The following is an 18,313-nucleotide window of genomic DNA, read 5'->3' on the forward strand; positions in this document are numbered from 1 at the left end:
GCTTCTTTATATATGATATCCTATTAATTAGAGGTATCAAAGCTCAATGGTAGATGATGTGTTGGCATGCCCAAAGTCGCAGGTTCAGTCGCTGGCATCTTTCTGGTAGCATTATTGGGAAAGTTCTCTTGGCAAAGTTTGACTTCACAAAGCAGCTTCATACGCAGTCCTAACAGCAGCCCTGTAAAGTATAAATTCCCTATATTGCTAAGTCAGAAGGCTGGTGATGGTTTGCCATGTAAGCAAGTAGAAATGAGCTTTACAATCTTCAGATGCTGTAGAAATACATAGGGCAATAAGGCATCCTCAACACAAGCAAACAAGATAAGGTAGGGTTAAGGGCTTAAAGTTTATCTTTGAGGAACAGAGGCTGAGATTATACAATTTGCTCAGGGCCGTACAAGGAGTCTCTTGAAGAGCTAGGCAGCAAGCAGGCCTACCAATACTGGCTCACTTCCTAACTGCAAGATCGTTGAGGCCTCTTTTGATGAAGAGATCATAATGAAAAACAGGAAGTCCAGCGAAGCAGTTTGGTGAAAAACAAAGCCAGCTAGCCAACATATTGTGAAACAATATAAAAATGCGGAGTCAAGAGAGAGGGGGTGGAAATGGAAGCGTTTACCAGTTTTAGCTGCATTCCACTGCAAAGTTTGCTCCGAGAGCAATGCATAATTGTGACAGCTGTGGACCAGCCATGGAATGTGCTATTATCTCACATGGAACTCTCAGCTCTTACAGTGTATTGCCATCCCTGTTATATGCGCTATGCAGCCATAAAATGTTACAGCAGCCATGGGGAGAAATATAAACCACCACCACCACTAAAAAAAATAAAAAAAAATTCCCACCTAGTACTCAACATCGTTAAAAGGGCTATTCCCAGTGTTAGACTATTTTCCTCTGATCTGAGCAGGCAAACAGCGGAATGAAGTGGTAGAATGGATTGCTGCACTTCAGACTACAACTGATGGGTACCACTTTTGAAGGCTTCCTGTGTTAAATATTCTCTGCAAATCGAAACCTAACAATTCAGAGGAGGGCTTCTATCCCAGCCTTTTGCCTACTGTGCTGGCTCTCTATTTGCAGTGAGTTTTCAACTTAGAGGAGGATCCAGACATATGTCCCCCCCCCCCCACTTGTAGTGGCATAGTCCAGCTTTGCACTTTGGCATACTATCCGCTGATTCTGTTGCATGTGTGTAGGTCAGGCCTGGTAGTCAAGAGTTCCAGTATGAGATCTTAACACCCACAACTGAGAATATTTTCAAGATACAGCTCTACTACAACCATTAGCAAAGAAAGGCATACATATGGCTACTCCTTACAGCTAGAAAATATAAGTTTAGTTGTTTCAAGTGCACTGCAGTATCACAGACCTCTTTTAGCCCCAGTAGCCCTATTTGCCTCAGAAATGCTGTCTATTTAGGCACTTATTCTATGATGAAAGTGTGGGACACCAGGATAAGGAGGAGTAGCAGTGATAGACAGAGATGATCTTAGCACTGGACCTCTGGGCAGAAGTCCTGGCCCTCCACACCCACTGGGGGCCCCCAAATCCCCAGATAGTGTGGCCTGCGCTGTGCTGAGCAGCTGAGTGTGACTGTGATATGTGCCAGGTGGCTGAGCGTGACCTCTGCTTTAGAAGCAGGGGTGGGGGGAGTGGAGAAAGATGTGTGGGGTGGGAATGTTAAGCTAAAATGTTTTTGCTAATACAGGTTTGCATAAATATACCTTTTTTATATTCTTACCTTCTTGTGAGTTCAGTTTATTTACTTATTTATTCATTCATTCAATTTCTATACTGCCCTTCCAAAAATGGCTCAGGGTGGTTTACATTAAAACACAACAACAGGATTAAAGACTATAAAACACCATAAAAGAATTAACAGTTAAAACATTCAAAACAGTTTAAGAACCCTGGAAAACCAGGTTACAGCAAGTTAAAAACATTTACAACCCATTAAAAACCCCGGAAGGCCAGGCTAAACAGATGGGTTTTGAGGGCTCTCCTGAAGGCCAATAAATGAATTCAAATTATGGATATCTGCAGGGAGCGCATTCCCCAGCCCAGGAGCAGCTACAGAGACAGCCCACCTCATACCAGTGGTAACTGGAGACGGATCTCCTCAGATTACCTTAACATGCAGTGAGGATAATGCAGAAGAAAATGCTCTCTAAGGTAACCTGGACAACACAAATAGTTGCTGTTTGTGCCCTCAAGAACCCATGTGTTTTGCGTGTTTCACAGGGTGTGTGTGTGTGTGTTTGGTGGGAGGCCTCCAAAGGCTTGTAGGTCCTGTTGGGGACCTCACCGTACTCCAACATTAAACTCAGAATACCAACCCAGAATTGTGTAGCATTCAGGCCTGTGTCTGGATTCCATTTTATTAATAAATCAATTAATGCCTGAATTCAGATGACCTAACCAGTACCCAGATCTCATGACTGCCTGGTAAATGAATTGCAGAGGCAGGGGCAATCTAGCATTGTTTATCAGTGTTTGTGGAACTCACAAGAGACACAATGGGTCTTGCTTGATTACCAGTCCCACACTGCTGAAATTAACTTGCTCTCCAGTAATCCCCTTACCTCACTGACAGGATGCTTCTGCCTTAGTCAAATGTATTGATTAACTCACCTCACACATGTACCCCTTTTGATGTTACTTTCAATATTCTTTTGTTATAATTGCACACTAGATAGAGGTACACAAGAAGTAATTTAATTGCTGTCTCACACAAATAGAACTAATTCTTTCACTAACCCCTGACTTTTAACATTCTTGGGACCAAGAGGCAAATTTACTTTGGAAATGACAATAGAACAATACTCTGCTAACAGAAGATAGCAATAGCAATAGCAATAGCACTTACATTTATATACCGCTCTATAGCCGGAGCTCTCTAAGCGGTTTACAATGATTTAGCATATTGCCCCCAACATTCTGGGTACTCATTCAGGCTTGGTTCACAACAGTCCAGGCTCCAAAATTACCTAGGTGAACCTCTGGTGATAAAGCATATAACTGTGAGCAGTTTTACCACCTGCAGAAGATAAAAGTGCTGGTGCTAGTGCTTAATAAAATGGTGCAAGGGCTGCTGTGGAAAGAGTGCAGCACCAAAAACCTGTGTGGCAACCCTGCCTTGAATAGCAAGCCTACGTAGTGTGGTAACAGGCTGAAGTGGCAGAGAAAGTCCCTCTGCACATGTTCAGAGATAATTTCATTTGTAGGAGCAAAATACAAATCCTCCCCCACCCAAGGTATTTTAACAATTTGCAGCTGGAGGCACCAATCTTACTTGGAGAACCTGGAGCAGGGAGGAAAAGGAGGAACTTGTAACTTTTGCCCCTCTAGCAGTTTCTCCACTGCTTTTTCCACCATAGTAAACAAGATATGGTATCTGTATCTTTGGCTCCATAGGTGAGAAAGATAGCTACGGTGGGGGAATGATTGTTTTAACACTGAAAACTGCTAGAGAAGAAGGGATAAGAAGCCCCTTTCCCCCTATAGGTCATTTGAAGGAGACTAACAGAATGCAGCTGCTGATGCTAACACACAAACCACAAGAACCAACCCCACAAACAAAATTCCACAAGCAAAAACAAGTGACATGGCATCATGTGTAGACTGACTCATACACAGAATAGGACTTTGTATTTTTTATCAAGAGGTACAGTCAAACATAGGAAAGGGTATCAAACAGACATGATTGAGGAGTAGATTAGACATTCACCATATTACATGCAAGATATTTCTCTCCCTTTCACAACTTTCAATCTGGAAGAACTTGCTGTGCTGTTTGACACTCCTCTAGCCGCCAGGTAAGAACTTGCAAATGGTAAGCTCGTTAATTTCCTTAAGGAAACTAACAGGCTTCACTATGTTCAACGCACTGAAGGTGCACGCTCTCCCCATTTATCTAAAGAACTTAAGAGGGAGGGCAGGGAATGTTTTCCATCAGTTTACTCAAAGAACAACTAGTCCAGACTCCAGGGGAACAGCAGCTTCCAGCTCATGAGCATCATTGCCATTGTCACCCTGCCAGCACAGCCCACATAGCTGATCTCAAACATTCATCCCAATGGGTATCACAGAGAACTACATGCATACTGATATATTGCAGGAGCAGCTGATGGTATTTTATAGGAGAGATTTTTGAGAGATCAACCCCCTCTATAGGTGTTTTAGACACCACCACATCATTGTTGCACAGATAAGATCCCAGCCACCTCAGTTCTAAGTTCTTGACCATCCTGGGCTCTAGTCTTTCTGGTCACCACCAGCTGAACAAGCAACTCTAGTTTAAGAAGTGTGCAAAATTACTCACTTCTTCCTAATAAGGAAGGATTTCAGCTACTGCTACAATAAATTTGGAAAGTGTAAGAACTTCAATGAACAGGCCATCAACCAATTATTTACTTTTATCTGAATACGATTTCTGTATTCAAAGGCTAGCTGGCACCCTCTGGTGACCAAGACTGCTTCTGCAACCTAGTAATTGAACATAGTGCAACATAGCCTTAAGTTCAGTGTGGCCTGATTCATTTCTAAAGACATTTGTGGCAAACAGCCACCCATAGCTTCCCCTACCACTGCTGAGAACCCCTGGTCTAAACTTGCTGTCCTCAAGTCCCCAGCTGATGTAATACAACCCCCAACCCTAGCCATGACCATTGTTGCTGGGGATGATAGGAGTTGTAGTCCAACAGCATCTAAGGATCCAAGATTGGGAACTTCCTGTCTAGACTGGAAGAAGAGTGACAGGATGAAGTTTACATTTAAGCATACAGCTCTTGGACAGAAAAGACTTCACATATTTCATAGCTTGTACTCCAACCAGCTACCTAATGGCACAGCAGGGAAGTAACTTGACTAGGGAGCAAGAGGTTGCTTGTTTGAATCCCCGCTGATATGTTTCCCAGACTATGGGAAACACCAATATTTGGCAGCAGCGATATAGGAAGATGCTGAAAGGCATCATCTCATACTGTGTGGGAGATGACAGTGGTAAACTCCTCCTGTATCTTACCAAAGAAAACCATATGGCTCTGTGGTCACCAGGAGTCGACACCAACTCGATAGCACAACTTTTCCTTTACCCCAACCCTTGTACATTAAGGAGACAAGCATGATGTAGTGGTTAGTGTGTTGGACTAGGACTGGGAAGACCTGAGTTCAAATCCCCATTCAGCTATGAAGCTCACTAGGTGACCCTAGGCCAGTCATGTATTTCAGCCTAACCTACCTGACAGGGTTGCTATGAGGATGAACATAACCATGTACATCACTCTTGGTTCCTTGGAGGAAGAGTGGAATATAAACATAAAGGAAAAAACAAACCTTTATGGGATACCAAGAGAAGGGAACATACAGCCAGAGCCAGACAGTGATAGCTTATGTGCAGCTCTCAAGCTTATGGCTACAGCCAAGGACTCAAAGTTGCTTTCCCCATCCCTTGAGATGGGAAACACCTTTAATAATTTACTCTTATCAACTGTGTAAGAACTTCAATTCCATAACTGCAGTTGCCAAACTAGAACTTTTAGATGTTGAAGCCAGAGACATAAGGCTTGTGTTTTTCAGATGTTGCATCTTCACATTCCCAAGTTGCATTATGGCAACATAACTGATAGTGTATATTTGTAGAAGACAAACCATGCTTTTAGAGGTACCAGGTTCCCTAAAGGAAGCAAGTAGACTGAACTGTCCATAATTGTTTCTAGTATTCTGCTTTCCTATCTGCCTGGAACTGGACAGGCTTCAGTTTCAAGTCTAGAAGTGCTTAACAAATTATATAATAAGTCTCCCCAAGTTCTCTCTCTCTCTCATGGTTGTGTCTTTTGTTGGCTCCTAGCCCTAAACTCAAGTGGGGCATTTCTGTACTGATGAATTGTAGCATTAATCCAATCAATCTGTTCATAGCTTCCCTCAAACAGGACTGTCCTGTAACCCTTGCGGTAGGGACAGAAGCCTTATTTACATGTTGCCTTGAGCAGCCAAGTACATCCTTACTTGGGGTGATGTACCTTGTCCCCAACAGACAAAGCTATACTCCAGTAGTGTCATGCAGGAATAGCATTAAAGCAAAAAGATCATGTTTTTATGAATTTGATAGTTTTATTTTTTATTTAGTTTTATTTATTCTATAAACCATCAGAAGTTAAAGCAGCTATTAACACCAATGTTGCATCAACTCTTGGCACTGTAGTACTGTGTAGTACAGTTCAGTTGTCCACAGTATTAGTAAGGCATGATTCCATTTAAGGCATGCAGATAGGAGTTCACTGCATTCCATATTTGCCCTTCAGTTCTTCTACTTTTGCTATATATGCCTTCATTGCATCTTCTTTAGACATTCCTAGAAGAATAAGAAATACATTAGGGATGAATTGTTGGATCCATGCAAAAGAATCAGAAAAGTTGCCTAGACAGAAAGTTCTTAGGCTGCCTAGTAGCCACACCATGAAAAGTAATTGTTCTACCCTATTCTGTGCTGATAACAGAAGTAATGGGCAAAAAGAGATGGCGAGAGGTCTAACCAACCCTACAAGGACCAGTTGAAGGAGCTAGGCATGTTCAGCCCAGAGACTAAGAGGGGGAGATAGGACAGCTGTCTGAAAGGCTGTCACATAGGAGTGGACTTGTTCTCTGTTGCTTTTTGAGGGAAGGACTGGAACCAAAGGGTTGAATTAAGGAAGCAAGTTCAGACTAGAGGTTAGGACCAATGTCTGCCTTGTGCAGTGGTGGGCTCTCCATTGAAGGTTTTCAAACAGAGGCTGTCTGACATGCTGTAGCAGTTTCCTGCCCTGAGCTGAGGGAGGGACTAGAAGACCTCCAAGTACAGTGACAAAGGCATCTTAATCCATGAATGGCAACTAAGGGTATTTGATCAGTCAGTTTTGGAACCTTAACAGCTACTAGAACCATAGCTTTAATGTTTAAGCAGGAGTCAACCAGTAGGGTTATCAATAAAATATTAGTTTTATAGATAATTTAAAGATCAGTGCGATGAGCAACCTGGCCAGAACAGTCACTGAAATATTGCTTGATGGACATGGCTTTTAGAAGTCTACAGGAATTTATCAATACTAGCCTACCTGCACAGATTATCTGTGCGCTCTTTGGGGCTGGCTGCTCCCTCCTGCCCCACTCTCTCTTGCACTCCCTCCCCCTTCCTCCTGCCCCACTCTCTTGCCCTCCCTCCTGCTCCCCTCTTGCCCCCGCCTTCCCCTCCCTCCTGCTCCCCTCTCTTGCCCCCTCCCACCCCACACTCTTGCCCTCCCCCTGCTCCCCTCACCCCCTCCCCTCCCGCCCCACACTCTTGCCCTCCCTCCCCTGCCCCCTCCCTCTTGTCCTCCCTCCCCTTCCATTCCTCTCCTCCTTCCCCTCCACCCGCACTGTGCCTCTTACCTCAGCGGGTGGTGAACAGGGAACCTCCTCCTGGGTGGCCAAGTCCCACCACCCATTTCCCTCCCACCCTGGCCTCCAATGGGATCTGGGGCTTCACGCCGCCTCCTGTTTCCCACTCACCGGCGCCTACTCTGGCCATCCTGCTGCCGCCACCTCCCGCTCCTGGTGGCCAGGCCGGGCCGCCACCTCCTTGTCCTTACCCGGGATGGCCTGACCTAGCCAGGCTGTCCTGCCACTTCCCAGCGGCCAGCTGAGTCGGCCTCCTCAGGCCATTTTGCGGCCCGCCGCTACCATTTTTTCTTGCCCGCAACTCTCGCCCTTTGGCGGTGGAACTCTCGCAATGTGTCGTAAGAGTTCCGCCACCAAATTCAGGACATGCATGCCGGCTAAGAGAATTATATAGATGGAAACATGTTTGATAGGTAGCTTTCACTCAACTCTAAGACAACATCAAGTGCAAGTTTGATTGCAGAGCTTCAGCAACCCATGTGATACATTGTTCTGTGGTTTTCTAGTAGTGGCAAAGCCAAGTGGCTTCTTATAAGGAGAGGCAATATGCAGTCAAGTGTTTCAGTCCTAGAAGACTTCAAGGGGAACTTCAGAGTCATAATAGTTTCAGTAGTACAGCCCTAGAGCTGTCAGAGCTACAGAATTCAATTTCCTCAAGGAGTAACACTCAGCCAGACAAAGATATATTGTTGACTTGCCATGCCTCATTCATTCTGCCTCTTTATTTGGGAGCTTCATGTGACTGGCCATTCTAAATGCCACAGCTTATCTTAATGGCTTATATGGATCAAGGTCACCCAAGGAAGGGCCTTTATTTCAGTGTAGACACATTGTTACAGTTTCTTGCCATCTGCTAGATAGTTGACAGTTGCTGGAATCTACCTTGTTTCTTTTTAGACTGTGCACCCATCTTGTTGTCCCCATCCCCCAATTTTAAGCTGCTTTGTGAAAAGTGGTATAAAAGTGTTAAGTAATTTCCAGTTGTAGGACCTTTGAGCAGCTGGGCTGGATAACCTCCCCTATGTGTGCACATAAAGCATGCCAGATTGAACAGCACACTTGAGGCAGCCGACTGCCATAAAAACCCCTTCCCTTAGTGCACAGTTGTAATGTCAGCTTCAATTTTGGGTTTTTTTTTTTTTTTTTACAATACAGCCTGTCAAGAACACATGGAGAACATTTCTTCTGCAGGCAGCCTGAATACTGTTTTGGTAGAGATGACAGAAATGCAGCTGTATCCCATTGTGGTCACATTGGCCACTTCAGTCCTTGCCCATGTCTTACCTTTCAGGCCATTCCAAGCATCCCACTTCGCTTTGCCTTTGAAGTCAAACATTCCAGGGCGTTCTGAAAGAAAGCATTTCAAGACAGTAATGCAACATCCTTGCTCTTAAATACCCAGCGATATGTGGAAGGAACAAGTGGCCTCTAGCAGGCATTGTTAACTCACAGGCAGGGTAGAACCACTTAAGTCAAAATCATCTAGAGCATTATTTGGATACATATGTTTAGTATAAAAATAAATAGATAAATTATTTTGAGCAGCAGGAAACTCACTTTCACTTCTAATTAAAGTTAGACAACTTAACATTGTGGACCTTAAAATAAGCTACCCCCATTATTTTCTGAAAGATCCAACCATTATGTTGGCTTTCAACTATCTTAGCTTTAACACTACAAAAGAGTGACTCGCACTGTGTTCATGCAGACTGTATGGCTTTGTTCTGTAGGGTCTCATTTCCAAATGGAATACATGTAAAATACAATAGCAAAAAACATGAGTTTCTGTCTCTGTATACTTCCGAGGGTGTTTACTTGAAATCTAAAGTGCCTAGAACTTTCCAAAAGCAAGTCCTATTACCAGGTGCTCATTTGTGGGCAATTGTTAGTGGCTGTAGATTAGCCAGAAGTCAGTTTCATGTGTAGAAACCAATTCTTTCCCAAGGTAGTCTGTCCAGTAGATCAAAGGAGTGTTGCCAAGTTCTGTTCTGCATGCTAGCAAAATGTCATGCTCCATGGTGAACGCAGGTTTTGGGGCCGCTCCTAGTCTACCAACATTCACATGGTCAGGTCATCTCTTCAATTACATCCCATTATGAACATGAAGACAAGTTGATCAGGCACATGCTATGCTAATATTTAGCATCTCTTTAGTATGTTCAAGAAACCCACTAGCATTCTCATGGTCACCCCATGAAGATGGTCAAGCCTCCAAGATGAAGATACTGCCTAAGGCAAGCCAGGGATTTCTGCCCTGGGATCTCATTTAATCATTTATGCTTTTGCAGTCATGAAGTGCAGTCTCCCCTTCCTTGACAACTACCCAAAGTCCAAACTTTTTGGTAAGGGTTTGGTCTGCATACGGAAGGCAGGGGTGGTCCAAGGCATTGTAGCACTTGATGAGAAGTATCAAATGCTGCCTTGACTCATGCTCCTGCTGGAGGCCAGTCCTCTTTCAAACACAACTCTTGTAAGCTTTGGAAGTGGCATGGGGCTGATGGAAGGTTGCCAGAAGCCACTGCCTCTTATATCATGCATCTTGCAAGCTTTGCAGAGGGCCAGATAAGTTCTGCAGGGCTGTTCCAATGGCAGTGGTGGCAGCCATCTTGCCATTCTGGTAATCTGCCTGCTGAGGCAGCCACCTCTAATTGAAGGCCAGATGAGTGCAGGATGGAAGCAGGGGAAAGCTTTTACATTTCTGCTCTTTTTGGAGGGTAGAATGTGGGAAAGTCATAGATGTTGAAATATTCCTTTTGATCTACTTTCCATGCTCCTTGCCTCTGGAGTGAGCAAAGCTATAAAGTATAAATAGCAATGCTATTGCTCAAGTTCTACAAGCGACAGTCCTTTTATCCTGGCAATGGGGCAACTAAATCTGCTGCCTGCAGTCCAGGAGCAGTGAATGACCTTTAGTTCTAGTTGGCAGCTCCCTCTCTGCAAGGAAAGAGGCTTCTCCCCCTTGTTCTCCACTGCCAATGCCAGCAATACATTAGCAGAGTTGTAGATCCCCCTCCCCAGTCCATCTGCCAACAGTAGCCACATTGTTTCTGAGTAATCAAAGAGGACCACTCACGACCGTATCCTGGACATGTCACTTGGTACCAGGGTATTAAGACTTGCTCTTCAGCCTGCTGTTTTGCAAGTTGAACATCAAAGCTGTGCTTCAATTTGCCTACCCAAACTTGAGGTAGGGGCAGCTATTTTAAGTCGTTGCCTTGCAGTCAAATCCATCTGATAGGCCAAGGCACTAAGTAGGTTAGTAGATCAGCAGGCTGGCGCCATTTTAAGAGGCAAGGAAAGATATTTGCCTCTAAGCACAACACTCATTCTCATGATTAATAGGAGAGTTGCCTCTACTAGGGATGTGCACGAATCAGTCCAAATGTCCGGCGATTCAAAGGTGTGTGTGTTGGGGGTGACAGCTTTAAGGACTGGGGAGGATGCTCTTACCCCCACCCCCATATTTCCCCCACCCTCACTGTGTCCCATGGGCCACAGCGTACCTCTTTGCCACCCCAGTGCGTGGCGGACCGGAAGTACCTGATGTGCAAGTGTGTGCATGCACCCCTCTGGTCCACCATGCACTAGGGCAGCAAGCAGGAACAATGCCACCCCACAGGACCATTTGTAAATCACAGCTCTGGTGGTGGTGGGGCTAGAGCACTCTCCCTGGTTCTTAAAGCTATCCCCCTTTGAACCAGCAGTTACTGGTTCCATGCACATTGCTAGCCTCTACATCATGTTTTCTGTAGAAGGGATTAAAGAACTTTACTGCTATACCTTTAGCATTAGGGAGTACTACTATAAAACAGGATACCTGTGTTTTCTATCATGACTCTTCAAAGCCTTTCTATACAGGGGCTCATAACACACCCCAGCCCTGGAGGGCTAGCTTAGAAAGGTGGGGATGCTGGGGGAAATGTTTTTAAGCTATATTGTGCCTTTTAATAAGAACTGTTAACACCACACCTTGGCCCCCTTTTAGCAAAACCTTTTGTTCCTTAATTGCAGGAATGTATAGGGCTGAGCCCCAGTCAGCTCAAGAGACAATATTTAGGGTTTTGCCCAAGGAGAGAACACTGCAGAGGTAGTCTTGCTGCTGTTTGCCATATCCTACAAGATGTATACTCCCAACCAAGCTATACAGGAGGGTTTAGAGCTGTCAATTATAGCTTCCATGCTAGTGAGTGGCATTGTCCATTTTGTCAGCGATGAAAGGCAACTGAGGCTCAGTGCCATGCCCTTTTTACTACATGCCTGTGACAAATTACAACATGGAATGGGGCTATGCCATCACAAAGGGCAATTGTGCCTGGGAAGAACTGCATACTGCCGCCACCCCCAAAAAACCCCCACAAAAAGACAAGATACAGTACAGTGACTTGTGCCAACTGTGCTACAAGTCAGGGTGCTTAGAATGTAAGCTGCCAGTTGGGTGTCAAAGCCTGCAAGTATTTTTTCCATCTTCCATCCGATCAGACAGATATGCTTAAGTTTCCACTTGAAAGAGGAAGCCTAATATTCTAGGTTAGACTGAACGCAAATGAACACTAATCCAGCAGTGTACTGGACTGCTCTTGGCTGTAGCATCTGAAAGACAGCTTAGTGATACTTTTGGAATTCATTTCCTAAACATGAATTCAAGTTGGATACTTGATGTGCTGAAATGGCAACATAAGGAGTAGTGGATTCTTTCATCTCATTGAACTGTTCTATAAGCCATCTTATTTATTATTTCTCTGTGTAAACCGCCCTGAGCCATTTTTGGAAGGGTGGTATAGAAATCAAAATTATTATTATTATTATTATTATTAATAATAATAAAGCTACTGGGCAAGAGATGTTCAGGGATCTAGGAACCTGCTGTAACATTTAAATGCAGATACTCAAATTGGGTGAAAGGAAGAGGAGTTAAATGAAAGCTGTATTATCCCCATGGCATAGTTGTTCTTACAGGCACTAGTAGTGCCAGTAAAATGTTCATGTGCCATCTTAAAGACCCTCAGATAAGGGTTATATACAGTGTTCTCTCCAACAGGGATTCCCAGATGTTGACTACAACTCCCAGAATCCCTAAGCAAGAGCTACTGCAGCTGGGGATTCTGGGAGTTGTAGTCAACAACATCTAGTAATCCCTGTTAGAGGGAACACTGGTTATATAGTTTTTAGGCTTGCAAGTCTCAGCTCTTTATGTTTCTGATCTTTACGTTTCTGCAATTTGCCCCAGGTCTCTTGAGATAAATTGGACTGGAAATCCCAGCAGTTAAGTAACACCTGAACTACTGGCTTGGGTACATTGGTTCAATGAGAACATGGAATATCTCCATGGGTCAGACAGCACTTTCTCATTCCAACTAGGCATGCAGGAGTGTATGTTTCTAGAGGCATCACAAGTTCTACCACAAGAGATTTCTACTGTTTCATGAGGTGAATTGAGTATGGTGAGTACACAATGAATTTTAGTTTGTTACAGACCCATGCTGCTTTTCTCCATCACTCAGTTCCCTGAAGCACATAAAGCACTGTACACCTCAGAAGAGCAGCAGCATGAGTAAGAAGTAGTGCCAAAGCAACTGGAGATTTGTGGTGAAACACTATAGTCACAAGTAGTGACCATAAATTACGTTTTAATGCAGAGAGCGAAAAGAGGATATATAATATTGTACATATGTATTGAGTGCATACCTATATTTTATAAAACATGTTCCCTGTGAAATAGATCAGGGCAATACTTGCACAAGATAATCTCAATGAGAATCTTTGTAAATCAAGGAGCTGAAGATCTTTCAAGCCCAATTACACCACCTAGAGGTTTTACTCATACCTGTATTTATATCTCCAACTGAAGCCTGTTTAAAGTGGCTGTAGATGTCGAGCATTTCTGGATCTGTTGGTTGAGACTTCAGATTCTTTACTTCTTCAGCAGCTTTATCAAACTCTGCCTATATGAGCAAGTACATTAGGATCCCTTAATGTTGGTCATATATTTCTTACTGCTGCCAGCAGATCACTTCAGATCTCAAGATATTACAAAAAGATCTATCGTCTTAAGCACTGTAGTTCCAATTTTCTACCTTCCATTATATGTTTTGAAGAATTTGTGCAAAGTAAAACCACTTACCAATGACCTACAAATGTTAGATTTTGCATACACAATCCTGCCACTAAAATTCACAGAATGAACTACTTTTGACACCAGAATATGCCTGGTGAAATTTTAAAGGTTTTTTTAGAAGAAATTCTGAATATCATACTTGTTGCCTACAGACATCAAATTTTGCCTGATTTTTTTGGCCTATATGAACCTGCCAGGGTCTTCGTTCAGCATCTCAGGTCCTTCTCATTGCCCCACCACTAATGGAGACCTTGATTGGCAGGCCTTTTCTGTTATGACCACTTGGCTATTGAACATGCACCCAAGACAGCTTTGCCATGCTCTCTCCCTTAGTTTGTTGGTTGTTTTTTTTTTTAAAAACGCCAACAAAAAGCCTCTCTAAACATGTGTCATCTGGAAGGGTTTTTTTAGCTTTTAATTTGAAAAACTTTTAACACTCAATCAGTTCAATTCTAAAATGACATCATGCCCCAAAGAAGCAGCAGCTCTCAGATTCAAGTTTACTGCATTTCAAGTCTTCTACAGTATATATGGCAATTCATGTGGTATAACATAAATTAATGCTTGAAGTGGAAATCTTACAAATGTGAACTGTTTACTTCCCTTTTGCAAACACACACAAAAAATCCATTACATACATTTAATTTCTTGAGCTTTCCTATAACTATACCAAGTGACTGCCTGGTCAATGATGGGCTTCACCTACTAGTCTTAAGTTTTTCAGTTCCACTAATTTAGATCAATCCTATGCACACACTTAGGCATGAGTTAAATCGGACTCTCTCAAACAATTGTGAATAAGATTGCCACTTCGGTTAGCTATTAATTTAATTAAGTTGGTTGTCTTAGTATGTAGGTGTGAGAAATGAGGGCTACTGTTAGATGAACAGCATAAAAGTTAAGAAACTTGATTGTAGGAGTATTGTGCAATCAGTTACCTTGCCAACATTTGGCAGGAAAGACTTTAACTTTGCTATCAGGGCTGACTCATGTTACTATGAAGTCACTTCCATTTGGACTATGTGCATATTCTTTGCAGCTGGACACTATACACATGAACTCCTTGTGAATATGCAGTGGAAACCCATTTTCCAGGGCATATTTGTGCATTATGGTGTCAGCATTTATAGCTACCCATTTAATACAAGAAGCCCTCAGACACCAGACATTCTGTTTTGTCTCAGAAGCATAACACTTAAATGTTGTGGAGGAGCGAACACTAAGTAAGGAGATTTAGAGACTTATTCTCTTAGTGGTTTTGAACAATTAGTACTTATCTTAGAAGGTTTTTGTGGACAAGGGTTACACCCAAAATACTGTAATCACTTGCCATTCCTAGGATGGCCTACAAGGCTCCCTATCAAAGACATAGTTCTAAAAAAGGTTTTATTCCCCATTAGTGGTGATGGAGGAAGATAGTTTCATAGAGCCCAGAGTTACAAAAAACCAGCACCAGAACCTGAAAGGCATATTTAGCAATTGAATGAATATTTCAAAACGCAGCCTAGTTCTGCGAGCTCAGACTTGGCCTCCGCCCGTCCGCCGCGTGCATGAGCAAGTCTTTAGCAAGCACAATGTTACCTCCCACGATGCAAGCGACATGTTTTACAATGATGCGAAGCTGCAGGCTCCCTTTCCTTCCGCGAAAGAATGACCGTGGACAGACTCTCTCCCACCCACAAGGCTAGGACAGAGTTAATAGGCTACATGACACACACAAAAGCCCACAACCCGGTGCTTACACACCTCTCGGAGAAAGGGAAAAATGTAGGAGGAGGCAGGAAAGAAAAACCCAACAAAAGCTCACCACTCCTCCTACCCTTGCAAGAAGAACTCAGTCTTACAAGGGCTACAAAGAAGAAACACCATCTTAGCATAGTATAACAGGATACTACAACCTCCCTCTGGTTCCACGACGGCTTACCTGGGTCATGACTGCAGCGAACACAGACAGCTTCAACCACTGCAGGAGGAAAACAGAAAGTGCAGCTACTCCCACTGCAGGCACTTCGGCACAGTGAGTGAGTATTTCACGCATCAGGCTACCTCTTGCCGACCAATCCCGGAAGCGTGTCGGAGGGGCGGAGATTCATTGCGCTCCAGCACGATTCTGCAAACGAATAGCTCGGCCCTTGATGTACTTCAGTGTCATCGCCAAAGAGATATAAAAACCACATCGAAACCACTTCCGGTTCCCGACAGTACTTTGTAGAAGTGTGGCAAGCTTCTTTGAAATACATAGGAACTCATAAGGAAATTAAACAGGTAGTTTCCTTTTGTTGTAGTGTTTTAAAACACCATGTCTTCTACCCTTAACACTTGGAAACAAGCCACATGGGGATAACAACACTCACACACTCACAATTTGTCAAAGTACGTATTATGCTTTTAGCAAGGGTGAGCAGAAGATAGGCTACTATAACAGGAGCCTAGCTACTTATTTTTTTTTTTTAGATTTTTACATGAATGGTGTATTGCAGGGGTTGCCAAACTTTATTTTTACATTTTATATCCTGATCTTCCTCCAAGGAGCCCAGAGCAGTGTACTACATACTTAGGTTTCTCCTCACAACAACCCTGTGAAGTAGGTTAGGCTGAGAGAGAAGTGACTGGCCCAGAGTCACCCAGCAAGTATCATGGCTGAATAGGGATTTGAACTCGGGTCTCCCCGGTCTTAGTCCAGCACTCTAGCCACTATACCAAACTTGAGTCCCCAGATGTTCTCAGACTAAAATTTCCATCATCACCAGCTACAATGGTGGCCATTTTGGCTGGGGATGATGGGAGTTGTAGTATAAAAACATCTGGGGACAAATGTTTGAAAACATCTTCTAATTTGGGTGAACCATGACCAGAAAGGCACTTCCTAATAGGAAGTTCCTATGTTCTTAAGTAAATTCTAAGGATTAATTAGCACGGATTAGTTTAAAAATCTTTAACATCTTTCCAATTGTTGTATCAACTATATTTGTCATGGAGCTTTCAAAGGACATATGCTCTTTTTTAAAAGTAACAGTACATACTCAACGGGGATAATAGTAAGTGGAGCAGACGTCCTTTGAAAGCTACATGTCAAATATAATGGAGATACAGCAATCGGAAAGATTGCATTGCTGAATTTCTGCCTATCATGAAGAATTTAAAGATACAAGTAGCCTGTGGGGCGGGCGGGTGTGCACGCGTGTGTGCATGCAAAAAGTGCAAACTCTGTTCAAAAAATGAGACCCTATGCATTTCCCCCACTCTTGGCCCTCAACTCAGGGAGTCTACGATCTGCAATTGGGAATCTGAAGTCTACCTTTAAACTCATTTAAGTCTGTAGCTCCTTAGTCATGGTGTGCTTAGGCCTGTTAAAGGTAAAGTGTTCAAGTCAGTTTCAACTCCTGGCAACCACAGAGTCCTCTGGTTGTCTCTTTGGTAGAATACAGGAGGGGTTTACCATTGCCTCCTCCCAGGAGGTATGAGATGATGCCTTTCAGCATCTTCCTATATTGCTGCTGCCTGATATAGGTGTTTCCCATGGGAAACATACCAGCAGGGACTGGCAACCTCTGGCTTGCTATTCATGTCATTTCCCCACTGCACCATTAGGTGGTTCGTAGGTCTGTTATAGGTAAAGTTAAAGTGTGCCGTCGAGTCAAGTTTGACTCCTGGCGCCCACAGAGCCCTGTGGTTTTCTTTGGTAGAATGCAGGAGGGGTTTACCATTGCCTCCTCCCGCACAGTATGAGACGATGCCTTTCAGCATCTTCCTGTATCGCTGCTGACTGATATAGTACCAGTGGGGATTCAAACTGGCAATCTTCTGCTTGTTAGTCAAGCATTTTTCCCTCTGTGCCACTCAGTAGCGGAGCCAGGCCAGCAGCGGCCCCACTCACCCTACCCCCTACATCTGATGTCAGATACCACACCCCTGCGTCTGATGTCAGATAAGGGGGAGTGGTCTGGCTCCTGAACATGGCCGCGGCCACATTTGGGAGCTAGACCCAGGCCAGTGCTACCCTGAGGGAGAGCCGTTCCTGGCCACGCTGGCCATTTAACTCCTGAACGGGGCCGTGCAGCCCCGCTTGGGAGCTAAACCAGCCCCCACCACATCTGACATCAGATGCAGCGTTTGTGTCGGGGCCACCAGGTGTGGTATGAGAAGTTAATAGACATAAAACAACCTGGACTGACAGTCCTTTTGTCTCCACGCTGAACTTCCTCGTTGCACTACTGCAACGAAAGATTGGTAAATGTGTTAACTGTTCATGGGAACAGAGATATCCAGACTTTATCATAACTACAATTCGGCAGCAGCATGTCATCACCCCTTCTACACCCACCCAAGTAAGAGCAAAGGAGTTTAAACTCTTTCAAATCTCATTTCATGTGAAATATGAAAGTTGTTTGCAGTTAAAGGAATGTTTAAAAATTGCCCTGCCAATGCCAGCCATCTGTTGCTCTTCCTATTGCACTGAGAAGCTGCAGCTGAGAAAAAGTAGTTTACAACAGACCTATTATTGTAATCCACAGTTACTATTTCAGGGATGAGATGCGCAATTAGAAGTTGGATTCCCAGCCAAGAATCCCCCACGCAGAACACTCCTGAGGTTGCAGCGAAGGCCAGCCTTCTTAAATTGTCTCTTCAGACCCCCACCTAGGCTAAATCCAGCAACAAATTGTATAAAGAAGCTGAGGCGTTCTGCTTTTAAATGTTTGATAACTATTAAAAAATCATATTTTTTCCTCCAAATAAGACCTAAGTAAGTTAGAAAGAGCCACCTAATGGTGCAGTGGG

At 43.7% G+C, this 18,313-nt stretch overlaps 1 protein-coding gene across 1 annotated transcript; it reads right to left on the reverse strand.

Annotated features, from left to right (window-relative positions):
* Positions 1-6,097: 6,097 nt before the first annotated feature.
* DBI (diazepam binding inhibitor, acyl-CoA binding protein) lies at positions 6,098-15,644 on the reverse strand. Its single transcript, XM_053306441.1, has 4 exons — positions 15,459-15,644; positions 13,244-13,361; positions 8,704-8,766; positions 6,098-6,358 (listed from the first exon to the last, which is right to left on the reverse strand). The coding sequence occupies exons 1-4, from the start codon at positions 15,570-15,572 to the stop codon at positions 6,282-6,284; spliced, it is 372 nt and encodes a 123-aa protein (XP_053162416.1). The 5' UTR covers positions 15,573-15,644; the 3' UTR covers positions 6,098-6,281.
* Positions 15,645-18,313: the final 2,669 nt, after the last annotated feature.

This window comes from Hemicordylus capensis, chromosome 1 (genome assembly GCF_027244095.1).
Source record: "Hemicordylus capensis ecotype Gifberg chromosome 1, rHemCap1.1.pri, whole genome shotgun sequence".
Taxonomy (NCBI): Eukaryota; Metazoa; Chordata; class Lepidosauria; order Squamata; family Cordylidae; genus Hemicordylus; species Hemicordylus capensis.

Excerpts from the sequence above, each read along its gene's own strand:
- DBI (XM_053306441.1), bottom strand. The coding sequence starts at position 15,572 with ATGCGTGAAATACTCACTCACTGTGCCGAAGTGCCTGCAGTGGGAGTA. Across the intron at positions 13,362-15,458 it reads TCGCTGCAGTCATGACCCAG|GCAGAGTTTGATAAAGCTGC; the intron begins GTAAGCCGTCGT and ends TTGCTCATATAG. Across the intron at positions 6,359-8,703 it reads TGCTTGGAATGGCCTGAAAG|GAATGTCTAAAGAAGATGCA; the intron begins GTAAGACATGGG and ends TTATTCTTCTAG.